The sequence below is a fragment of the Phocoena phocoena genome, chromosome 4 (genome assembly GCF_963924675.1).
Source record: "Phocoena phocoena chromosome 4, mPhoPho1.1, whole genome shotgun sequence".
Taxonomy (NCBI): domain Eukaryota; kingdom Metazoa; phylum Chordata; class Mammalia; order Artiodactyla; family Phocoenidae; genus Phocoena; species Phocoena phocoena.
This window is the reverse complement of record NC_089222.1, coordinates 12,087,669-12,112,396: the sequence shown is the minus strand read 5'-3', so window position 1 is coordinate 12,112,396 and position 24,728 is coordinate 12,087,669. Positions and strand designations below refer to the sequence as shown.

General features: G+C 36.1%; 1 protein-coding gene across 2 annotated transcripts in view; it reads right to left on the bottom strand.

Annotated features, from left to right (window-relative positions):
* Positions 1-14,449, bottom strand: part of ANKRD28 (ankyrin repeat domain 28) — a 111,104-nt gene extending 96,655 nt beyond the window's left edge. The window contains exons 1-2 of one of the 2 annotated variants that reach the window (XM_065876434.1): positions 14,324-14,449; positions 13,132-13,215 (exon numbers count right to left, since the gene is read on the bottom strand). In XM_065876434.1, the coding sequence (XP_065732506.1) occupies positions 13,132-13,215; positions 14,324-14,449 (210 nt within the window). The remainder of the gene's footprint in view (positions 1-13,131; positions 13,216-14,323) is intronic. The other variant, XM_065876436.1, reaches the window with a different exon arrangement.
* Positions 14,450-24,728: the final 10,279 nt, after the last annotated feature.

Sequence of the window (24,728 nt, the reverse complement as noted above, 5' to 3'; positions counted from 1 at the left end):
AAAGTCAGGGCTTCCCTGGTGGCGCAGTGGTTGAGAGTCCACCTGCCGATGCGGGGGACACGGGTTCGTGCCCCGGTCCAAGAAGATCCCACATGCCGCGGAGTGGCTAGGCCCGTGAGCTATGGCTGCTGAGCCTGCACGTCTGGAGCCTGTGCTCCGCAATGGAAGAGGCCACAACAGTGAGAGGCCTGCATACCACCAAAAAAAAAGTCAGATTACTGGTTACATTGTGGGGTGGGAGGAAACAGTTCTAATCACAAAGCGAGCACAAAGGGCGCTTGTGAGATGCTAGCAGTGTTCTGTTTCTTGATCTGGGTAGTGGTTACATTTAAATAATTCATCACATTCTATATTTGTTCTACATATTTTAAATGAGTTATATTTCATAATTTTTAAAAGGTTACAAGAAAGGAGAAAAAAATCAGACATGAGTGCTTCAACATTCTTTCAAAATATCAATTAAAACACATTTGAACTAAGAGGAAACATGCATCAAAAAATTGGGGGATGGACTTCCCTGGTGGCTCAGTGGTTAAGAATCCACCTGCCAATGCAGGAGACACGGATTCGATTCCTGATCCGGGAAGATCCCACATGCTGCGAGGCAACTAAGCCCATGCACCACAACTACTGAAGCCCGCGTGCCACAACTACCGAGCCCACATGCTGCAACTACTGAAGCCCACGCGCCTAGAGCCTGTGCTCTGCAACAAGAGAAGCCACTGCAATGAGAAGCCCACCACACCGCAATGAAGAGTAGCCCCCACTCGCTGCAACTAGAGAAAGCCTGAGCGCAGCAACGAAGACCCAACTCAGCCAAAAATAAATAAATGCATACATACACACATACATACAACTTTTTTTAAAAAAGGAAATCCTTAAAAAAAAAATTGGCAGAAAAGACAGGCTCTGAAACAATATTTCAGCTTAAGAAAAGTAGCTTCCTTTGTTGGTTTGTCAAGATTCATTCTCCTGAACTAATGTTCAAAATGAAAATGAAAGTCTCCTGAATATTGGAATAGAAAACTACTCACCCTTACACCCGTGCCCTTCCCCCAACTACCATTTGGATCTACAAGGGAATTGAGAATAAAAATAGAAATTTTATTACCAGAAATTTGTGCAACGCAATCTGAAAACAAACAAAATAATCTAGTTTCTATGTAAACAAAACACCAAAACCCTCACTGTACATATCTATCTTCCAAACTAATGATAAAAACTTGACATATGGCATTTTGTAACTGTTTTCTCATACGAAGACAAATATATTCTAAAATGAATAAATTATTATTTTTTGCACTTGTACAAGAAAACATGCTTCAAATCACTTGGGTAAGTCATATTCAAATCATTGATTCTCTAGAAAAACTACTGAGGGAAAAAAATGATACATTATTAGTTTAAAATATTTATGTAATTTACGTTTTCCTCAACAAGTAATTATGCTAAGATACAAAAAAAAATCTCAAGGTTTTATCACTGTTGTTTTATGAAAAATGTATATTTAGTAATTAATCGACTCAAATCACTCACTTTCACAGTAGATAATCTAAAATTATCATCTAAAATATTTTATATTTTATTTGTCAATACATGATTTGGGATAGGATGGGACAAGAAGTTTCCTTTCCCAAATCTGACTCTGGCTATTACAGGTACTTTGGTTTACATAAAATTACCAATGTATTAGCTATTTAGACTTGTTTATATGTGTCACTGTTTTGGCAACATGATCTGAATGAAAACTGAACCCCATGTTATCAAAAAACTATACACTTGGCTTTATTAGGCAGTTCTTAACACTGAATGACATCTCTGAATCCCCTCTTCACCTGCAACGTTTCTATTATTTCCTGTGTTGCTTTTGTGTCATGCTCAGGAATCCTGCAAACTTTACTTCTATTTACTGAGTATGATTTAGACTTGTAATACAACAGTAAAGCTGCTTTCGAGGTTGTCAGGGAAATGCAAATGCTAAAAACTTTATTAAATACCTTCCCTAAGAACCAACTTCTGCTCCTGAGCATTGAGGGAAGATGGGATTTAGTCCCCTCGGCAGAGAATAGGGTGGAACAGGTCTACCTCCAGCTGTCCCTTTAAAGTCAATGCTCTGATAGACCATCAGCAAAATGGTGCAAATGATAAATTTATTTTTCACGAGAGCCTTTGCCTGCCTGCATTTCAAGCACACATGTTTTTTTGGTTTTGCTTTTTTAAAGAATTCACCCTTCCTATGTCAAAGTGATTTGAATTGTCTAAACAAGTACTGATGGGAATGCAAGGCAAAAAGACTGTGGAAAGAAGCCTGTTTAGCTTAATTGCACTTGGGCAACTGACAGTAGACTGCCCCCACCCACCAAACCCAAAACCCACACACCCCTGACACAAACAAGAAAACACCTACAAACAATACAGCCAAACACTCTGGATTATAGACTTGCTAAAGTCAGAGACTATGCCTTATTTTTATTTACTCATTTCTAACACTTTTTAAATGGCTACTACTTACAGTTGGCCTTCTGTATCCATGGATCAAAACTACTTGGAAAAAATAATTCCAGAAAGTTCCAAAAATCAAAACTTGAATTTGTCCCAGGCCAGCAACTATTTATATACCATTTACATTGTATTTACAGCTATTTACATACTATTTACATTGTATTAGATATTGTAAGTCATCTAGAGATGATTTAAAGTATACATGAAGATGGGAGGATGTGCGTACGTTATACAAATGGCAAATACTACACCGTTTTATACAAGGGTCTTGTTGAGCATCCACAGATTTTGGTTGTCTGGCGGAGATGGGGGAGGGTGTTCTGGAATCAATCCTCCATGGATGCTGAGGGATGACTACACTGGGTATAAATACAGAACACAAACAAGGTCTGTATCTCCAGAGAGTTACTGAACATGACACAAATAAATTGAGTGTTACAAAGGAGAAGTTCAGAGTGCTACAGCCATCTATTAGGCTAACATAATACTACCTGGGGGACCAGGAAAGGTGTTCCAGAAAAAGAGATACTTAAGTCTTGTATTAGTTTCCTATTGCTGCATAACAAATTACCATTAAGTACAGCAGCTTAAAGCGACACTCATTTACTAGTTCACCAGTCTGTAGGGCAGAAGTCCAAGTATGGTATTGGCTGGGTTCTCTGCTCAGGGTAGCTCTTAAAGTGGAAACCAAGGTGTCAACGGGCTGTGTTCTCAAAAGGAGGCCTGACTAAGGGAAAAGGTCACTTCTACGCTCATTCAGGCAAAATTTGGTTCCTTGTAGTTGAGAGACTGAAGTTCCAATTTTCCTTCCTGTCAGCCAGAAGGATGCCTCTGCTCCCACAGTCCCACAGTCTTTGGCATGTGGCCCCTTCCATCTTCAAAGTCAGCAGCAGAGAATCTGCCTCATATCACATTCCTTACTCCCTTTGCTTCTGACTCTAGATCCAGATTTAAAGAGTTCATGTCATTAGGTCTGGTCCATCCAGCTAATCTCACTTTTCTAAAGCCAACTGTGCCAGATGTCATAAACTCATCACAGAAGTGCCATCCTATCGTATTTACAGTACAGGAGATTATACAGGAGATGTACACCAGGGAATGAGAACTTTGTAGGCCATCGTAGAGTTCTGCCTGACATAAACTGCAATCTGCAGAATGAACAGAAATTGAAGACGAGGTAAAGGGAGTTGGAGACAATGTGGGCACAACTGATATCCTGAGTCGGGAAAGAGCATGAACAACAGGGGAAAAAAGTATGTATGACTGGTCTCCCCAATACCCAGCATGGTAAGTGGCACATATTCGTCAAGGGAAGGAACCAACATACCAAATTATATCAAATCAGGCTATCAAGTATTTACTAAGGGCTTATATACTTAAGGCTACAAGAGAAAAGCTAAGAACTTTGCTGTAATAGTAACCCACTGGGCAGAAATGAGGGGTGTCAAGCCAGGGGAGACAACATGGGCAGAAAACTGAACTGGACATTAACAAATCCAGGCTCTTAAGCTATTTCTGCTAAATGGAAGTGACCAAATAAACTCAAGGGGTCTTATTTTTGCCTCATCTATAACAGATGATATAACTACCAGACCTCCAAAATCCATTTCCAGTGCTATCTGTCTTACACAGTGGAAGGCATGATTCTTGCCCTGGGGCAAATTCTATTTAAGAAGTTCTGAATCTAGTAATTAATTCATGTTTTAATCTAGATATTGCTCTATCAGTAGTAATATTAAAAAGACAAGTCCACAGAGCATCCTATTCTAAATACTGAATTTACTCTCTTCTATAAATTTAGCAGTAATCAGCTACTCCTAGGCTACGACTTACTTGCTTTTCATAAAAAAATAAAACACCAAAATTACATATCAATACCAGGTCTTATAAGAGTAAGAGGGAGCAGAGGTGATGCCATCTATGATTGGGCAATTTTGTTTTTGGTTTCTTTTTTTTTAATTTTTTTGGCCACACCTTGCAGCATGTTGGATCTTAGTTCCCTGACCATGGATCGAACCCATACCCCCTGCAGTGGAAGCACAGATTCTTAACCACTAGACTGCCAGGGAAGTCCCTGATTGGGCAATTTTAATTATCAAATGCAACACCAGTGTTTTGAAAACTAATGTACAGAATTTCTTTATAAAAAATACTGCTGGACTACAATAAAAAATTGCCATTTCACAAAATATGTAAGGTGTAAGTGTGAAAACATTCAGTGGAATGTCAGTCAGCTGTTTCAATCAATAAAATGCTTCTCAATGGCTTTTCCAGAGCTATGTATATTTTTAATAGGCATATTTCCCTGAGTTGAAGAGACAGAGCTGACAGTCTGGGGAGAAAACCAGGATTAGAATTCTCAGGACAGAGTAACAGAGAGGAGAGGATGGTACAAGGAGAGAATCTCAGAGACCTGCAGAATATCCCTTTGTGTACTCCACTGAGTACTGAGCAGCACACGACGTGTGTAAGAATACCACTGGAGACTCATGAAAAGGAGCATCCAAAATAATTAAAGCAGTGTTTCTCAACCTTTTTTTTCCTTATCACCCTGACCCAAGAGCCTTTTTAGATTTTTTTCTCCCTAATTGCCCCCATGAAATTTTAATACCACTGTATACCTAATTTATACACTTCGGCCCTTTAGAGGGCCACAAATCATGGTACTATGTAAGATTTTTCACACATACGCACACACACATGCATCCCAACAAAAAACACAATTTTTGCCAAGTTGGAGGTGATATCATCATCGATGAGAATGCACGCATTAGACGGAACAGTGCCTGGCTCGCACACAGGAAACAGTGTCCTGTTCCTACCAGCCAAACCAGAAAAACTCATCACTCCCAGAACCTTGGATAAAGTACTCAGGAAAAATTATCTCAGGAGTGGAGAATAATTAGCCTATTTTGAAATTAAATAACATTTATAGTAGGAACAAAATTTATAAAATATGGATAAATCTGCAAAAGATGTAAATGTGGAATTACAAAATTTGCTGAGGGATATTAAAAATGACCTAAATAAATGGAGAAATATAACTTGTTCATAGGTAAGGAGAACCAAGATTGCTAAAATGTTGATTTTTGCCAATTTCATCTATAGATCAACACAATTCCAATTTCCCTTTTCCCCCAAAGACTGACAAACTGATTCTAAAAATTCACACAGAAATGCAAAGGACCTAGAATAGGCAAAACAATTTTTTTTTTTTTTTTTTGCTGTACGCGGGCCTCTCACTGCTGTGGCCTCTCCTGCCGTGGAGCACAGGCTCCGGACGCGCAGGCCCAGCGGCCATGGCCCACGGGCCCAGACACTCCGCAGCATGCGGGATCCTCCCAGACCAGGGCACGAACCCGTGTCCCCTGCATCGGCAGGTGGACTCTCAACCACTGCGCCACCAGGGAAGCACAAGGCAAAACAATTTTGAAGAAGAAAAAAGTTGGTTTCAAGACTTACTATAAAACTATAGTATCATAATGGTGTGGTATTGGTGTTGAGCTACACAAATACATCAATGGACCATAACAGAGTCCATAAATAGATCTACACATATATCAGCAATTGACTTTTGATAAAAATGCAAAGGCAATTCAGTAAAGAAAGTATAGTCTTTTCAACAAAAAAATTGTTTTCTGACCACGCCTTGTGGCTTGTGGGATTCTCAGTTCCTCGACAAGGGACTGAACCCAGGCCATGGCAGTGAAAGCCCAGAATCCTAACCACTAGGCCACCAGGGAACCCTGCTTTGCAACAAATATTTTAACAACTGGATATATCCATATGTAAAAAAGTGAACTTTGACATACACCTTGTACCACATGCAATTATTAACTTGAAATAGGCTGTAGATCTAAATGTACAATTTAATAAAACTATAAACTTCTAGAAGATATGATGAGAAAATCTATGTGACACCAAGAGAGACTTTTTTAGACACATCATCAAAACAAAAATCCATAAAAAAATAAAATTGATAAATTGGACATCATCAAATTTTTAAACTTCTGCTCTCCAAAAACACTCAGAAGAGAGTGAAAATAAAGCCACAGATTGAGGACTTGTGTCCAGAACATATAAAACTTAAAAGTAAGATAACTATCCAATAAGGGAAAAAACAAGCAAAAACATTTGAAAAGACATTTCACCAAGGATACAAAGATTGCCAAGAAGCAATGAAAAGATGCTCAACATCATCAGTTATCTCAGAAATGCAAATTAAAGCCACAGTGAGATACTCATCTATTAGAATGTTTAAGGTTAGAAAAGACTAATCATACCAAATATCGGCAAGATGTGGAAAAAACTGTAGTTCTCATATCCCGTTGGTGGGAATGTATAATGGTATAACCAGTTCGGAAACGCTGGCAGTTTCTTAAAAAGTTAAACATACACCTACCATATGGTTTGACCGTTCCACCAACATATATTTACCCAAGAGATAGGAAAGCATATGTTCATACAAAGACTTGTAGACATGCATTCACAGTAGCTTTATTTGTAATAGATGAAAAAGAAAAACAACTCAAACTCTATCAACAGGTGAGTGAATAAACAAATTGTGTATATTGAGACAACTGAATACTATTCAGCAACAGAAAGTAATGAACTGTTAACACATGCCTCAACACGGATGAATCTCAAAATAATTATTCTGAGAGAAAAGAGCTAGATAAAAGGAGGACATATCGTATAAAGCTCTGGAAAATTCAAATTAATCTATAGTGACACAAAGCAGATCAGAGGTCAGGGGCAAATGGAATCCTTTGGGAATGATGATTCGGAATGTTAACTATATTGATTGTGGTGATGGTTTCACAGGCACATACCCACCCATGTCAAAACTTATGAAATTATACACTTTAAATATATGCAATTTATTGCATGTCAATTATACCTCAATAAAACTTAAATAAAAATAGGCAGAGGTGCTAGACGAGACTTACCAGGCCAATCAGTAATTTCAGCTCAGGCTGAAATTTAGGACACAATCTATGACATTTTCACTATGCTATGTAACTATCCTTATTTACCCACCACCAATTTATACAAACATGTCCACTAAAATTGCTTCAAATAAAGAACTTAGAGGACATTTAGTCTATTTGGGAAGTTGATAATATATTTAAATAATTCATAATAAATCCCAACATTCTAAGTTTTGCTTCCATGCACTCGCCTTCTGAGTCAGCCTACACTCTGTTTATGGAGTATGTATCCCTCTAAATAAACCTTTTACTTAAAAAATAAATTAATTAAAGTTTTGCTTGTCCACCAGAATGTCTGTTTACTTGGTGAATTTATCTCATTTATTACCAATTAGCAATAAAGACTAATAATAATCCAAATGCCCTCCAAGAGGGGGACTGGTTAAATAAATTGTTATAAACACCTAAGTGTAGAACTATGTGATTATAAAGAATAAGGAAGCTCTCTCTAGACTGGTATGGACTGATTCCCCAAATATACGGGATGAAAAAAAGGAAAATGAAGAAACATATATGCCAAATAAAAAACAATGAATGGAATACAAAGATAAATCACCACCAGTTTCTAGCTGAAAAAACAGCTGGTTTCATTAGACAAAACCTCCTTTGTTTCAGGACCAGCATAACAGCCATTTAGTCACAATGACATGGAACATACGCTCATTTACGGATCTTGGAGGGAACAAGAACATTGGGGAAGAAAATTTGAAAATCTGAGGCTGAAATCTAGAAGCACTGGCAAGAACAGAGGAGAGGTGCAGTTTCTAGGGATGGAGAAACTACAGGGCAACCCTCTCCAGGGTGGAAGCCGACCTGGTTCTTCTCTTCACTACCTCCCTGGTTTCACTCCATGCTCCGTGGAAGCCAGCTGGGAACTGGGTGGGTACACTTGAGATGGGGCTGGAGGTTTGCAGGCCACAATACTAATTACTGTAACTACAGAAGACCATGTACACACATACAGTTTTGGGACAGAGAGTTCATATAACCTCAAGTAACTGAGTGAGGAGGTTTTTAAGAACCTCTCCAGAAACATCAACAGCTTGGTGTACTGACAGCCAGCAGAAGCGACTTGTGGTCACAAGAAAGATTTATTAAAGATTAGAGCACTTCTTGCTAATTTCTAGAAAAGACTAGAGAACACTGTGAAGAATGAGGGTGGGTGGAATTCAGGCAACCTGTGTAAACTTATGGTTTACTACTTTGTGTAAACTGCCAACTACCTTATTACAATAATAATGAAAACAAATAATCTGCTTGTGTGATGTACATACACGTACATGTATGTATTTGCCAAACACTTTATCTGACAAAGTAAAAGCAACATCATTTCAATGATCCCAGAAAGTATTTTTGAAAGCTTAGAAGATGTTAATAATTTTGAAGACTACTTTGGCAAAATCAATCCCCAAATATTCTGAATAAAAAAGTACATCTAAATTCAGAAACCAATATGAAAAATATACAAGGTAGCATTTTCAAAATTATCAAGTTTATATGATACAGGCAAGATCTACTGACTAGCTCTTAATCAATTTGTTTGAGTTTAAAAAGGGTCACAGTCACAGAAGTCATAATCTAAGACTTCCTGTTTTAAACACTAAAAACTGTGTTGGCTAGATTATAATTACCCCCAGTCTGACACTACTTCGAATGACATTTTTAACCAGCCAAAGAACATGGCACTAAGGGAGGCTTGTTTATTCACCCATTTGCAATGCTAAAATTTTAATAGCACTTGACTATGAAAATCAGGATCACATTTGTATTACAGTTTAAAAGGTATGAGTCCACACAGAATGTGGACATAACTTTTAGGGGGAAAAATCCATTTTTTAACAATTATTGCTTTATGGCACTATTTGGCAAAAGAAAAAATATTTCTCTCCAATTTACTTTTTTATTTCCCGGCTTCTGTCAAATCTACATAGGTTCAAATGTCTGTTCTGCTATATACTTTCTAAGTTTTAGTTCTGTCACCTATTGGTGGGATGGAAATGTTAACCTACCAACTTTACAAGATTGCTGTGTGAGTTAAAGCAGGTACCATAAAAATGTTTAGGTACATCACTGTCTCTGAAATAAAGTCTATAATTAACACCAATTTCTATCACTGTGGATTAAGAAAAACAATTTCTGCTTGTAGAAAATTTTCTTATAAAGTCATACCTTTCCTCTTAAATATGTTATTAATATTTCAAATTTAATTATTTGGGCTCCACAACATGGCATGGCATTAAGTTCTGGTAAATCCTAGGGAAAGGCATTTATTATTATTATTATTATTATTTTGGCCACATAAACCTGAAAATACAAATGAAACCTTCTGGGCAAAAGCAGGAGGTCATTCAAGGTCACTTGGAATTTTTAGAGCATCCCAAATTTGGGGTGTGAAAAAAACATGAAGGCCATTAATGTAATCCCACACATTTTACAAAAGAAAAGTGAGTCCTAATAAGTGAAATGGATTTGTTCATGTAGCATAAAGGTAAGAAGATAGAAGCACTTAGGTCTTACAACTTATGCTCCAACTGTTCTTCACATTATGTATACCAATCTGCCTTTAAATTTTTTTGACCGTTTCACCTGTTTGTTTTACAGTGCTTCTTCCATATCCAAGTGACTTATTCTTCTAAAAGTTTGCTATTTCAACTATTTTTAGGCAATAAAAAATCTTCTTCTACTAGGTTACCTATCCAAACAACTATTTCCCTTTTATTCCTTCATGAAAATGCTGATTTTCTCCAGATATGGAGTGCAATATAATCACTGATGATAAGCCTCTCATCCTAGGGGATGAACCAGGTGATGAACAATGACTGATCTAAGCAAAAAGTTAATCCCCTTCTACCTCTGCTGGTGGACTGGTTTACAGTGGGCTTGTAACCGAGGAAACTCAGTGGGAGTTTTGTGGGGATTCTGGAAAAGATCTTTTTGCTTGATTAAAAAAGAAAAAAAGGAAATGTACAGGGAGAATTTCCTTTCCACTTTCTCTGGCTGTTTGTCTTGAGTGCAGGATACAGCAATCATTTCTTTACCAGGAGGAGAAAGCCAAGAGTCTCACAGAGAAGCTCACTCAGAGGTATGACATTACTGTCTTAACCAACCCCCCACCAATTACCTTGTTCTGGATTAAATTACTATATAAGCAATAAACCTATATTTACTCAGTCAACTACTTGTGGCCCAAAGCCTCCAAATATAAAACTCCAGTATTTTCTGGTGAAATCATTTCAGCTAGCTTCTACAATAAAAGACTTCCTTCTCAGACCAAATAATATGAATGTGTAATTTTTATATTAGTTTTTAAAAAATCAATTAGGTGTGTTACTAAGAAAGATGCTAGTTAGTGGTCCACAGTATTCAGAACTTCAGGATGTGACTCAAGAAGCTAACCTAAAATAATTAACAATGTTTACTTAACAGTATAGAACCAAATGTGAGCTCTTTTACCCACTCTAAAATTTTACAAAAATAACTGCAAAAAATGTAAATTTCAAAAAAAAAGTCAGCTGTTATTCTCAAATACTCATTTAAATAAATCTATTTTAGAAAAACACCACTGTCGCACTGACATAAAGCTTAAAAATATTTTATTACCTATCAAGAGTGAGTGGGTTTTATATTACAAAACAGTGTAAGTTTTATTACACACACCTGCACATACACAAACATACATACCTGCCTCTTAAAACTCTATGCAATTCCTTATCATAGAGGACAAAAATAGAAAAAAAGCAAACAAAAACTACCATCCTAAATTAGAACAATGGCCAAAGACTTAACACATCTGATAATTATGACTATACTCTCAACTGTGAAGAGTCACACAAGAAAAGCAACTGTAAAAAAATTTGTCAAAAACCCATGAATCACTGAAGACAAAGTCACTCTCATACTGATTTGAAGCACTAACCAGACTTTTAGTTCTAAGCTTGGTTCTAAGTTTCAGAGCAAGAGAACAAGCTAGGAGATGTTAAGAAACGATGTTTTAAAAGTAAGCAAGGAAAGGAATCGATAAGGAGAAAAGCAGAAGCTAAAAGTCATAAAAGTTAGGGGGTCACACACTAGTTACAGACAACACAATACCTCCCAAGGACATCACAGCAGAATAAACTGATGCTCAAACATGATTTTTTGAGCATAAAATTTTAAAAACTTAAGATAATTTGATTACTATGGCAGAAAAGCAGTTGGCTATAATGAGACTTTGTAATGATGGAGAAATTAACCATGGTAAGTAGGATTATAGTCCAAACTTTCTCACCAAGATGAGATTTGTTAGTTCTATTTAAAACAAACAAAAAATACTAGAGTTAAACAGAAGAGAAGCCTTTTTCTCCTTTTCCTTGGTCTATACTCCTATAGTTATTTTCTGTCTTACGGAAAGTAGACTCTCTAGAACACCCCAGTTACGTAAAGTGACCAGCGCTCCATTTAAAATAAATCCTGAACTAGATGCATGTTTCCAATAAATGTAAACTTAAATGCAATTCACTTAGGAATGTTTAAGGAAAAAAAAGTGTAATGATGAACCATTTTAGTTAAAGATTCAAATCTATTCAGTTAATTCAACCTTTAAAAATAAGATAAATACCTCTTATACCTACTTAACATCAAGTGGTCACAATAGTACTGTCCAAAAGAATGAGGGAAAAGATGAGAGTTGGAGATGAGCTGGCAGAGCACAGCTTTCTTAGAACTGGCCAATCAATTCCAGGTAATCTGTTTTGCTGTTGCTATAGGGACCTTAGGAATCATGACCTCTCCCTACTCTCCATCATTCAGAGAACTGAATTATGTACGAAAAAGATACTGAAAACAGTCACTTCCAGTAAAAACATATACATTAATAAATTTGATCTTATTATAGTTAATTATATATTTTCAGCCTCAGTCTAGTAAATTAAAAAACGTCTGGCCACTGGAGAAACATATATGGAAGGAAATTATCCATATGCCCACTCTTTCTAAAACTGTCCGTCATGTCAGTCCTGAATGTTAAATCCACTGCATCTTTAAAAGTTTGAGGAATTTTCAAACAGTATGTCTTTATTTACTGCGAGACCCCAAACAGATGAGCCTTTGTGTATAATGTTATTCACAGAAAGCAAATTTGATCTCACAATCAAGTTAGATATATTATAAATTTTATAGACATGTCTCTTCTTTCAAGTTCACAAAAAAAGAACCCTCATCTGAAATGCACACAAGTATTTAACAGTGAAGTGTCATGATGTCTATAACTTACTTTCATATGGGATTCAGCAAAAGAAAGAAAAAAATATATGTGTAGTATAAATATAATCTGTGTAAATATGGGAGAGAAAGCAAATGTGGTAAATGTTATCAATGCTGGATATAAGTGGAGGTTATATGGGTATTCAAAGTCTTTTTTCAACTATTCTGTGAAAATTTTCAAAGTACGAAGTTGGGGGAACAAAAAACCCGCATTGGCTCCTACTTCTCCTGTGTTTTAGTCATTACCCTGAATATATGTCCAGTCCCTTCCTGTTTGCTTCAAGACCCTTCTACCCTCGTTTAAAACAGCTGTTACAGAATTGTGTTATGCCTTTTAACAAAAATCATAACTCTAGAAAAGTAGGTTTCAAGGCTGGTATCAGTGAAACTGTTTTACCTGAAAGTTAACATCTTCTTTCTTAAATATTAGTGCTCGAACTTCATCAGGATCTCCATTAAATATAGCTTGCACCAGTGATGGCTAAAATACAAGAGAGTAATAAAAACATTAATCACACCACATGGATGATTCTAAAGCTATTTCCACATAACTTTTAAATCTAAAAATTTTCTTCCCTATCATGATAATCACTTGGCTTTTGACATGAACCAAGTTTCATGAAGTCAAATCATATGAAAGTACAGGATTCCTCCTTGGAAAAAAAAGGCCTAATTAAAAAAAAAAATCAATACCGTATGACCAAAATTAGGTAGCATAAGCATAATCAGATTTTATTTTATATGAGTGGAGGCCTTTTGAATATATATACGGTAAAAAGGAAGTCTCTTCCAAATACAAGTGTGACATCTCAACATCTATTTGTGGGATATAACTTGTCAAACAAGTAGTTCCTAGCCCATGTGGAGGCCCACGAAGGCCTCCTTGAAAAGTTCTGTTTGGGGCACCAAAACAACTTGCGTGGGTTAGTATTACATGTATAAAGATAAAAACCCAAAGAAAGAAAATCTGGCAGTTGATGAAAATCACTACTACTCAAAGACCAAAAATTACTGTAAACCTGAATAACATGAAGTGGCAGACACATGAACATCTAAATATAACAAGTTCTGAATCAACGACACAGCCTCCCTGATAAGGTATCATATTATACTAGTCAAACAAGAAGTCAATTGACAACAGCATTAAAAATAAGATTAAAGATGAAGTCTGACTCTTTTTCATGTAACAGCCTTGCATGTAAATACATACAATTCATTACAGAAAAGGCTGCGCCTCGGTGTTGCTGGCAGTAGTCAACCTTTCCTAAAACATACAGTCCCTCATTCCTGTTACATCGGTTTTTAAAACCACTAAGTGAAAACAGAAATGTGGTTGCTATAACTATCCTCAAATTATTTTTAAAAGTCTTTTTAAGAGATTAAGAAATAAAGTCTGAAATGTTATCTAAACATCTGAATAAGTGAAAATCAGAAATGTGTGCATTCATATACAAGTAATATTGCATCATATTCACACACCTATACTGCTTTAATTTGGGTTTTTAATGAAACTAGTGCAAATTACATTTATTCTTAAAAAATAAAATTTACCCTACTAGTTCAGTAGTATACAGTAAACATAAACTCTCATATCTTACCAATACACTTCCCGAAGGTGGAGAATGTAGGGACTTATTTTCCTGTGGCAACTTAGAAATGAATGCAGGAGACTCATCTTCTACCTCCTCCAAAACAACAATACACACTCGACTCATTCGCTCTTTTAAAAAACTGAATTCTAAGCTATGTGATAAAAGTCACAGTTGGAAGAACACAAGTAGTTTTTCCTCTTCTTCTGTACAACACTTAGAATCATTCTCTGAACAGCGCAGCTGGTTTTTTAAAGTTAATAAATACTATTGGAAAAAGTGAAGTTCAAAATTATAACTACATACTTGTAACTTACTAAGAAAACAATTCTGTTATTTTCTGTTGGGTTACTGTAAAACTCAAAAGAAATTTGACATCAACATGTCAATAACTAAAACTGAGTCCAGGACAAGCTCATTTAAAAATATTTTTCCCCTACCAAAACAGTCATCACATCCCTCTGTTTCACAGAAATTTACTTGCATAAAAAGATCACTGTCTGGGTGACATAAACACACGCTGCAGAATAAGATGAGAAACAACTGCTGTGACAGAGAAGATCGCAGCTGTACCCGCTCTTGCCTGCAAGGTCATATAGTTACCAGTAGCTGGCTTGCTTATAATTGAAAACAAAAAATAAAATCTCATTGTTCTGTTTCCACTTCTAATTTGTCTTCATTTCTTCAGCTTCACTGGTTTAATGCTGATACTATCCAGAAAAAAAATACATCGAGAGCTCAATACAAATTCTCAAAATGTTGCTCAGAGGTTGACAATTCTTTCTGTGTTTGAGAAAGAAAGAAAAAACAAACAACACTCTGCATTAATAGCAAAGCTGCAGTACATTTACATGCGATGAGTCAGACCACAAGAGACAATAGGACTCTTGGTACTAGAATATGGCTTGAATAATCCAGATATTCCATATAAGAAACACAGTTAGCTTTATTCCCATCGACAGCATAGGCAAGGCAGAGCGTTCATTCTTCCTCCATCAGGCAGTGGTCTGTAGCTGCTCCAGCAAAAGGAAACAGGCACCAAGCAGAAATGGTGTTAGCGGAGAATCCGAATGGAACAGGCAGGCTGCGAAGGAATTAGAAGGCATCTGAGCTCAAATTACTGCTTCAGGCTTTTCATTTTTAAAAAAGAGAAGGGGACAAAAACCCCAGTAGTTTATCATTCCAGTGTTTTCTTTGATCTCCACATGAATACAGCTTCCATTAAAGACTCTTCATTCAGAGGAAGAAACAGCAGACTGTGCATCTTCTTTGAGCCAACTACTTTATTCAATCATCTGCCTCTGTGCCAGTATAGTTTCCTTCCACTGTGAAAACCGCTACAGTTACCCTTTTCAGTCGATTTCAGATGCTTTCCTGTTCCTCAGATGATCTTGCAAAATGCCACTGACACCTCCAAGTGAGTAGGTCCTTAAAAAATAGAGAACCTCAGGATCGGCGCCACAGTAGCATTTCAACTGAGCAACAGTCTGAAGAGCAAAGACTGCAGAACCGCAGAATGAAATGCCTAGTAATGCTCACATGTTACACTTACCAGAGAGCTGAGCTACTGCTCAGGATGCAACTTCCTCTAGCAGGAGAAAAAAAATAGTGCGTTTGGACAGCCTTCACAATGAGAAGGTTCATGCCAGTTCTGTGACTAATCCAGATCAAACTAAAAAACTCTGTAACTGAAAAATGAGTGCGCTTTTAACATTTTCCACGAAAAGCCACAAGGAAATCTGGTGTACTGCCTCTGCTGACTAACACTGGTTTTAGCAAGTAAACAATTCCAAACAGCTTAACTGCTTTCATATGTTACAAAATAGCAAATGTTTAACCCTATAGTGACAGCTGCAGTGATAATGTCTGCAGTGAATCCATAAAAGAGAACTAGAGATAAAGAAGCATTTTATGAGAATATAAATACCATGAACCTAACGTTTTCTTTTTCTTATTTTACCAAGACCATCTTCAATCTACTAGATGTTATTTTCAAGAATGCACAAAGTTTAAACAAAAGAAATTTAAGATTTACTAACAATTTCTAAGTTGTCGAATTTAAACAACCAAGTCATATTTTGAAAGGGAAAAAATTAAAATTTCATATTTTAGAAATTATAATTGTAAAATTCTATTGATCACTTGAATTTCACAAAAGAAATAATTCTATCTTCCCATCTGGATGTGGAATAAAGCCTTAAATCTGTTAAATAGCTATGTAAAACTATTGTTTCAAGTCCTTGGTAGTGAAAAGGCACAGGGTAACCAAAGCAAAGAATCTTCTCCCTTCCTAAAAAATTAATTATCCCAAGCTACAAATAAGTGTCAAAACAACCAATTTGGGCTTCCCTGGTGGCACAGTGGTTGAGAGTCCCGCCTACCGATGCAGGGGACACGGGTTCGTGCCCCGGTCCAGGAAGATCCCACATGCCGCGGAGCGGCTGGGCCCATGAGCCATGGTCGCTGAGCCTGCGCGTCCGGAGCCTGTGCTCTGCAGCAGGAGAGGCCACAACAGTGAGAGGCCCGCGTACCGCAAAAAAAAAAAAAATTTATTGTTGGCTTTCTCTGTTTCCTCCCTGCTTCTCTGCTTACTCAAGGATGGGGATATTTCCCCACAGGAAAACTACAAAGAAAATACCATGACCTCCTCAACCTTTGTTCTTTCTTCTATCAACCAGCATTCTTATTAATAAACATAATATTCTTGAACATTTGTGATGTGCTAGGTGCTATACATTATCATTTAATACTCACAGTGACCTTGCTACACTGCCATAGTATAGAAGAAAAAACAGACTTAGAAATTAAATATTATATCCAAAGTTAGGCAAATTAATAAAGTTGTACCTAATTACAAACACATGCTCTTTCTAATCTACTCTGCTTCCACTGATTGTACGCACACACTCTCCTGAGAGCTTTGCAACCTATAATTGCAAAATAGACTGTAAAAGTGATTTTAAAAGACAAACAATGTATAATGATGGCAAAAAGTTTACGTAACAAAGGAACATACTATTTACTGTGATAATATTCCCAAACAAGTTATTTTTAAATAGGTACTTCAGGGCTAGTGTTACCTCACACGTTTAAGCCAGTTGACTTACCAAAAAAAAAAAAAAAAAAAAAAGACCAGCATGATATAGATAAATAAGAGTGCCAGAATTTAACAACAAAAGCCATTAAGTATCAGTTTATGAAAAAGCCTGTAAGCCTAACATAACTGTACCAAGATACTATGCTAAAAATTCGGTTATTTTAAAATATATAAATGGTTTTAAGCCAAGTTAAAGACATGCAAATATTTTGACATACAAAAATGATGTTAACTGTCACCACAGGGCTAAATAAAAACTATCACCTTGATGTCTGAAGTATCTGAAAACGAAACCACTATAGTAACAATATCCTATATTCTACTGTCTCTGTCAGGGTTCTGCCCCACCCACCCCCAAACAAAACCTCTTTTTATATGGACAATTTTAACTTGTTCTAAAGTATCCAGTGTATAAGTTCACCTACTTAGACTTAAGCAGGTACATCCTATTTTCCTGTTTAGGTCAACTTCCATACTTAGGTTTTTCCCAACCAGAAAGCAAGCTCTTTGAAGGCAGGGGCTGTGTTATACACATATCTTTTCCTTCCAATTTTTTCCATCTGTAAATAATTTCATTGAAATAAATTATATTATGTCACAACAACTCTGGAATAGAGTAGCAAAATTACAAAAGACAATGGGGGGAGGATTCATATGCTTTAACCTGTGAACATGGGAGGCTTTAAAGTGCAACAGAATGAGTTCCGTGCCCTCTAGTGGGACAGCAACTTAAATGTATTCAACGTAAGTTGACAGCATATAAAACAATGATGCTGAATGTCAGCTAACACTACGGGCTCAGGAGTCAGCCTACCTGGAGTTCAAATTCTGATTCCATTATATATTAGCTGTGTCCTTGGGCAAACTACTTCAATTCCCTGAGTCTAAATTTCTTAGACTTCCAAGAATAATAATCTCCAGAGATTTTTACCTAGGAGACATACTGTAACAGCACAGTGTCTGAGAAGATAGGCTTTGTAGCCAAACTAATCTAATCGGGCTTCCCTAACAAATCTAACTGTGTGACCTTGAGCAAGTTATTTAACCTTCCCGTGAATCATTTCAACATCTATTAAAGAACTGAACAGAATCTACTTTATAGTGTTATTAATAGTGAAGTTTAAAATAAAGATTAGATTATTATTACAGATATTTAGGAGAGTTGAAAGATATCTTTTGTGAAGACACAGAGTAAAAAAAAAAAGGGCTACTGACAACCTCCCCCTACTGGTGAGGTGATTCAGACTGGTGTCTGGAGAGCCCATTCAGTTACTAAGTCCCCACCGTTTTCAGGCCTCTAGAGAGACTTCAGAAGCTAGTCCTTACACTCCAGTGGGTTTATTAAGTGTTACTGGGAGAGGGTGCGGTAAACTTAGGCAAGAAATAAGACTACAGGGTTCTACATTCCTCCACATTCACTGTATTTTACAGTCTAGGGAAAAAGAAAGGGTAAAAAGGACTGGCCCATAATATATTAAATTACAAAAAATACTGACATATTATATATAAGTTAACAGCACCATATAACACTGTTTTATATCTCCTCCTGAATAAGACAGGCCCCCTAGTTTCAAGGGACTGAACTCACATCTTAAAGGAAAAGGACACAGGTAAATAAGTATTTAAGAAATTAGGAATGGAGAAAGTAGAGAAAAGTACTTGTGATGAAAAATTATTGACAATAATTGTGCAAATTTATTCACACAACTTAAGTTTTTGTTGTTGCTTCTTTTTTCAGCTGAACAATGGCAAGGGGATGTGGTTTTTTCTTGAGGCATTTACTTTTTAGGCCAAATTAGGTTAATTTTTTAATAGGCTAACAATTTCAACCCTGACAACTTGATAATCCTTCCATTCTTTATGCTAAAATGTACCTTATCAAAAGCTTACTCCTACTCTTCACACAGAGTCTCTTAATGGAAAAGCTGGTTTAAAACCTTCATTTCACTGATAAAAAACATCCTGAAAGATTATTTTTAGGTTCCCAATTTTATTACAACAGAATTTCTTTTTTTGACACACATGATTTTTCCTTTCTGCATAGAGAGTCAACCCAAAGCTCGTCTTATCTCTTACAAATCTGTGAACTCCAGATTGATTACTATAGAATAAAATATCTTATTTAGGGTATGCTAAGTGTTTACTTTGTGCCAAACTAGTCTCTGAGTATTAAAAAATAAAAAGCTTATGGAATAAGTGAATTCAAATCATGTTTCGGAAACATTTCTCATAGTTCAAGGATCTTGAACAATCCTCTTGAGTTACATGCCTCAGCAGTCCATATACTTTAGAAAAAGTCTTATGAACAGATTTAAAAGCAAATGGGGGTGCAAGGAAAGGGGCAGATCAAGAAACAGCTGCTCTCTAGGCCACTGGTCAGATTTCCTTGTGATTAGTACAGCCACCGCAAAAATGTCACTGTATGTTTTTAAAATGATGAATTAAAAATCCTTATAAGAGATCAGATTTAATTCTCTATGTGTAATGTATTTATCAACTAGATTTTTTTAATGTTTACCGATCATACTTCCAAAATGACCATCAATGTTACCTTCTCAATTGGTTTCACCCTACCAGCATAACGATAAATTGTTAACCCTTTCATTATTATAATATTACTATATACTAGTGTTAACACATTAACATATTATTAATGTGATGTGTTCTTTGCAAAGACCTATATTCTGCATCCATTCTTGCCATTTTCCATTCAACTAGAACATTCAAGTTTTTAGGTAAGTACAGAGTCCCACAGGACAAAGATGATACCTCCCAGCCTCCTTTGCAGCGAGAAGCCACAGGACAAAGTTCTAACCAGCTTTTTAAGCAGAGGTGTTATGTGGCTTCCAGAAAACTTCCTAGAAGGACAAATGGCATATCCATTCTGCATCCTGGAACATGGATGACTGGCCACCATCTTAAACCAAATAAGGACCAGAGTCTAGGCTAGAGGGGATCTGGGTCCCTGAGGACTTTGTGGAACAGAACTGCCATAAAAGTCCTGGACTGCTTACTTCCTGACTTTTATGTTAGAGAGAAATAAGTTCTGCCTCATTTAAGTTACTGTGATTTTCAGTCTCTTTTCACATGGAGCTGAACCTAACTCTAAGTGAGAATGTTGCTCTTCCTTTAATCATCAATCAGTGGGCACATACCCTTCCAGCCCTGTTCTCCTACTATTCATACTCTAGTACAATATAGCCACTTACATTTTCAATAAATGAAATGAATTATAAATGCTAGCCACAACAAATTTAATAGAAACAATAACTGACCAGAAAACAGCTTGAAGAACAATCCACTATTACCCCGGGTAAGCAAAGGAAAATCAACAGAGGGAAAAGGAAACAAATATTTATCACACATATTCTCGCTGAATCCTCAATCACTACTGGTGGGTACTACTCTACAATTTATACATGGGAAACGGAGGCTCGGTAACAACCAGTCAGTCAATGACTCATCCATTCATCTGTATTTATTCATCATCTACTATGTGCCAGGCTTTCTGCTAAGTCGAGGAAACAAAATGATGAACGAACAGTCAATCCTTGTTCTAATGAAGCTTACACACCAATGAAGCTTACACACAAATAAATATTTCATAACTGCAAACTGTGAGAAACTGTAGAAGGAAAAGAAATTTTGGAGGGTAAAGAACTAAAGGAAGGTCCGCGTGGCTGGAGCAAGCAATCATGAAGGACAATGGCAGATGCAGCTAGAGGAACAGCAAACTCAGATGACACAGAGCTTTGTCAACCAAGTTATAAAGTTTGTATTTTTGACTGATGGAAAAGTCATTAAAACTTTTAAAACAAGGTAGTCATCATGATTTGCTTTAAAAAGATTATGTGGCTTTGGTGTAGAGAATGGAATGAAGTAGAAGAATGAAAGCCAAAGAACTAGTTAGGGGACCACTGCAGTAAACCAAAAGAATGAGTAATCTGAGCTAGGATGCTGGGCATGTAAATGGAGAGACAGATCTATTTTAGAAATAGGATTTATAAGACATGCTAACAAACTGGATGTAGGAGTGAGGGAGAAGGCGGTAATCACAACAACTACCAGGTTTCTGAGTTAGGAAACTAGTGCTTACTAGAGTTCAAGCAATTTGGGCCTCCTTCAGTTTCCAAATTTATAAAATGGGGAATATGATTTGTTGTATCTTATCTAAGGTCCCTTCAAGCTCAAAGTTGGTTTCAAATCTTAATTCAAAGTCTGTATCTTAGCACATACCCTCATGATTTGAAAATGAAGTGTTAACAATCCCAAAGCTGCCTAATTCTAGGTGAGTATAAAAAAGTTCCTAAAGAATGGAAAGATTTGGTTCAATCCTTCTCCAGTACATTGAAATAATCTAAAAACCTTTTGGCAAGAATACCTTATTCTTAAAGCATGCACCAAAATTACAATAGCAACTGATTCAACAAATACTTAATATTACTATTTCCACTCCACTATGCACACCACACCAAGAGATCACAAAATGTCATATACCACCTTCACCTTCAAAGACCTTATGCAACCTAGTGAGTTTCTGGATATGACACCAAAAACACAGGCAACAAAAGCAAAGAAAAACAAGTGGGACTACATCAAACTAAGAAGCTTCTGTACAGCAAAGCAAACCATCAGCAAACTGAAAAGACAACCTACGGAATGGGAGAAAATATTCGCAATCCATGTATCTGATAAGGGGTTAATAACCAAGATATATAAGGACTCATACAACTCAACAGCAAAAACAAACACAAACAAACAAAAACACCCACAAAAAAACCCAAAAACCAAATAACCTGATTTTTAAAACGGGCAAAAACCTAAGTAGGTATTTTTCTAAAGACATATGAATGACCAATAAGTACATGACAACAACAAAAGGTACTCAACATCACTAATCTTTAGGGTAATGCAAAGCAAAATCAAAATGAGATTTCACTTCATACCTTTTAGGACAGCTAGCATCAAAAAGATGGGACAACAAGTGTTGGTGAGTACATGGAGAAAAGGAAACCCTTGTACACTGTTGGTGGGAATGGAGATTGGTACAGCTACTATGAAAACCAGTATGGAGGTTCCTCAAAAAATTAAATATAAAACTACCACAAGATCCCACAATCTCACTTCTAGGTATGTATCCAAAGGAAATTAAGCCAGTATCTCAAAGAGATGTCTGTACTCCTGTGTTCACTGCATCATTATTCACAAAGCCAAGATATGGAAACAACCTAAGTGTCTATTGACAGATGAATGGATAAAGAAAATGTGGTGTGTGTGTATATATGTATGTATATATGTGTGTGTATATATATGTGTGTGTGTGTGTGTATATATATATACACACACACATATATACAATGGAATATTATTCAGTTACAAAAATGAAGGAAACTGTGCCATTTCCAACAACATGGATGAATCTGAAGGATATTACTGTAAGTGAAATAAACCAGACATAGAAAAATATTTTATGATTCCATTTATATGTGAAATCTTTAAAAGTTGAACTCATAGAAGCAGAGGGTAGAATGGAGGTTGCCAGGGGCTTGAGGGTGGGGGAAAAGGGGAGATATTAGTCAAAGGGTACAAACTTTCAGTTTTAAGATGAATAAATTCTGGGGATCTAACATACAGCATGGTGACTATAGTTAACAACACTGTATGTATATTTTGAATTTGCCGAGAGTAGATCTTGTGTTCCTATCACAAATGGAAAAAATGATGACTACGTGAAGTGATGGATTTGCTAATTAACGTGTTTAGTCTGATTGTAGTAACCATTTCATAGGTATATGTATATCAAACTGTCATGCTGTACACCTTAAATATACACAATCTTTACTTGTCAATTATACCTAAATAAAGTTGGGGGAAAAAAGGCCTTCTGTGGCTTAAATGAGGTACTACATCATACACACAAAAAAACTAACAAGTACAAGGTAAGAATACAAAAGACAATAAAAGGCAGTATATATAGAAGACTTAAATAAGAGATATAGACTATACCTGCCACTAATCAGTCACTGGTAAGAGTGCAGCATATGAATTTATTAATTTTAACTGGTATGTAAAGATACCATCTAATTGTCCACTCCATAAAAAAATGATGTCCTTTATAAAGCTATCTATAAATTTCATTGTTGATCATTTTTCCACCTTTAATTTACTGGAAGGGTGCTTTCTCAAAGAAACCAATGGTCTACTAACTAGAACATTTAACATCAAAACTTATTCTTGATCATATTTGTGAGAAAAATGTTGAAACGCTAAAACTATTTAACACTAAAACTATTTATAATGCAAGAATAAGTTTAGCTACCCAAAGTGTAAATAAGTGCCATCTAATAGAAAAAGAAATATAAAGTGAGCCACATAGGTAACTTAAATTTTCTAGTAAACACATTTTAAAATGGTGAAACCGGTAAAATTAATTATAATAATACTTTGTGTTATCAAATATATCCAAAATATTGTATCAGCTTGGAATCAACGTAGTTATCAGATATTTTACTTTTAAAATTAAGTCTTCAAAATTTGTTGTGTATTTTATAGTTACAGCGTATCTCAATGCAAACATTAAATTTTCATTGGAAATAACTGATTTCTATTCAGGTTTCATAAAATTTACAATACATGTGCTCAAGTTGTTCCAAACATACTTAAAAGTTTTCCAATAACTAAGACAATTAGACAAAATTAAGAATTAAGTTCCTCAGTTACAGTAGCCAGCCACATTCAGCTAGTGACTATCATGTTGTACAACACTGGCTTAAATTTGTAAGGACCGACTTAAATATGCTATCTACATTACTGTCTAAAGGAAAAGAACATAGTTTAGATTTTTATGGTGGTTCAGAGTCACTAATATGAATATACGTTGTTAGATTGTTTTACAGTAAAATAACCACATTAGGAGATAATGGCCTTAGTTGATGTTTTCTAAATACTTGTCTTAACTTGAATGGCTCACTAGTTCTTCCTTTTTTCTTTGTCTCTTCTCTCAAAATATATAAACACCACCCTAATTTTATCACAGTATTAACCCTGGCTTGAAGGCAGTAACATATTTTCTTGTGAACAAAGTACATGAACTTTATAGGTGCCATTTTCTTCATTATGCAGAGGCCTCTTCACATACATTAGGGTTCTACACAGAGTTCATAAGTTTTAAGTTAACAAAAATTGGCTGTCAGCATTATTACTTTCTTTCTTTAGGTACCTTTATTTTACTATCAAAGGAAAGGGAACTGATCAAATATTTTTTATAGTTGTTTTCAGTTCTAACATTTTACGAGTTTGTGTCCCTTT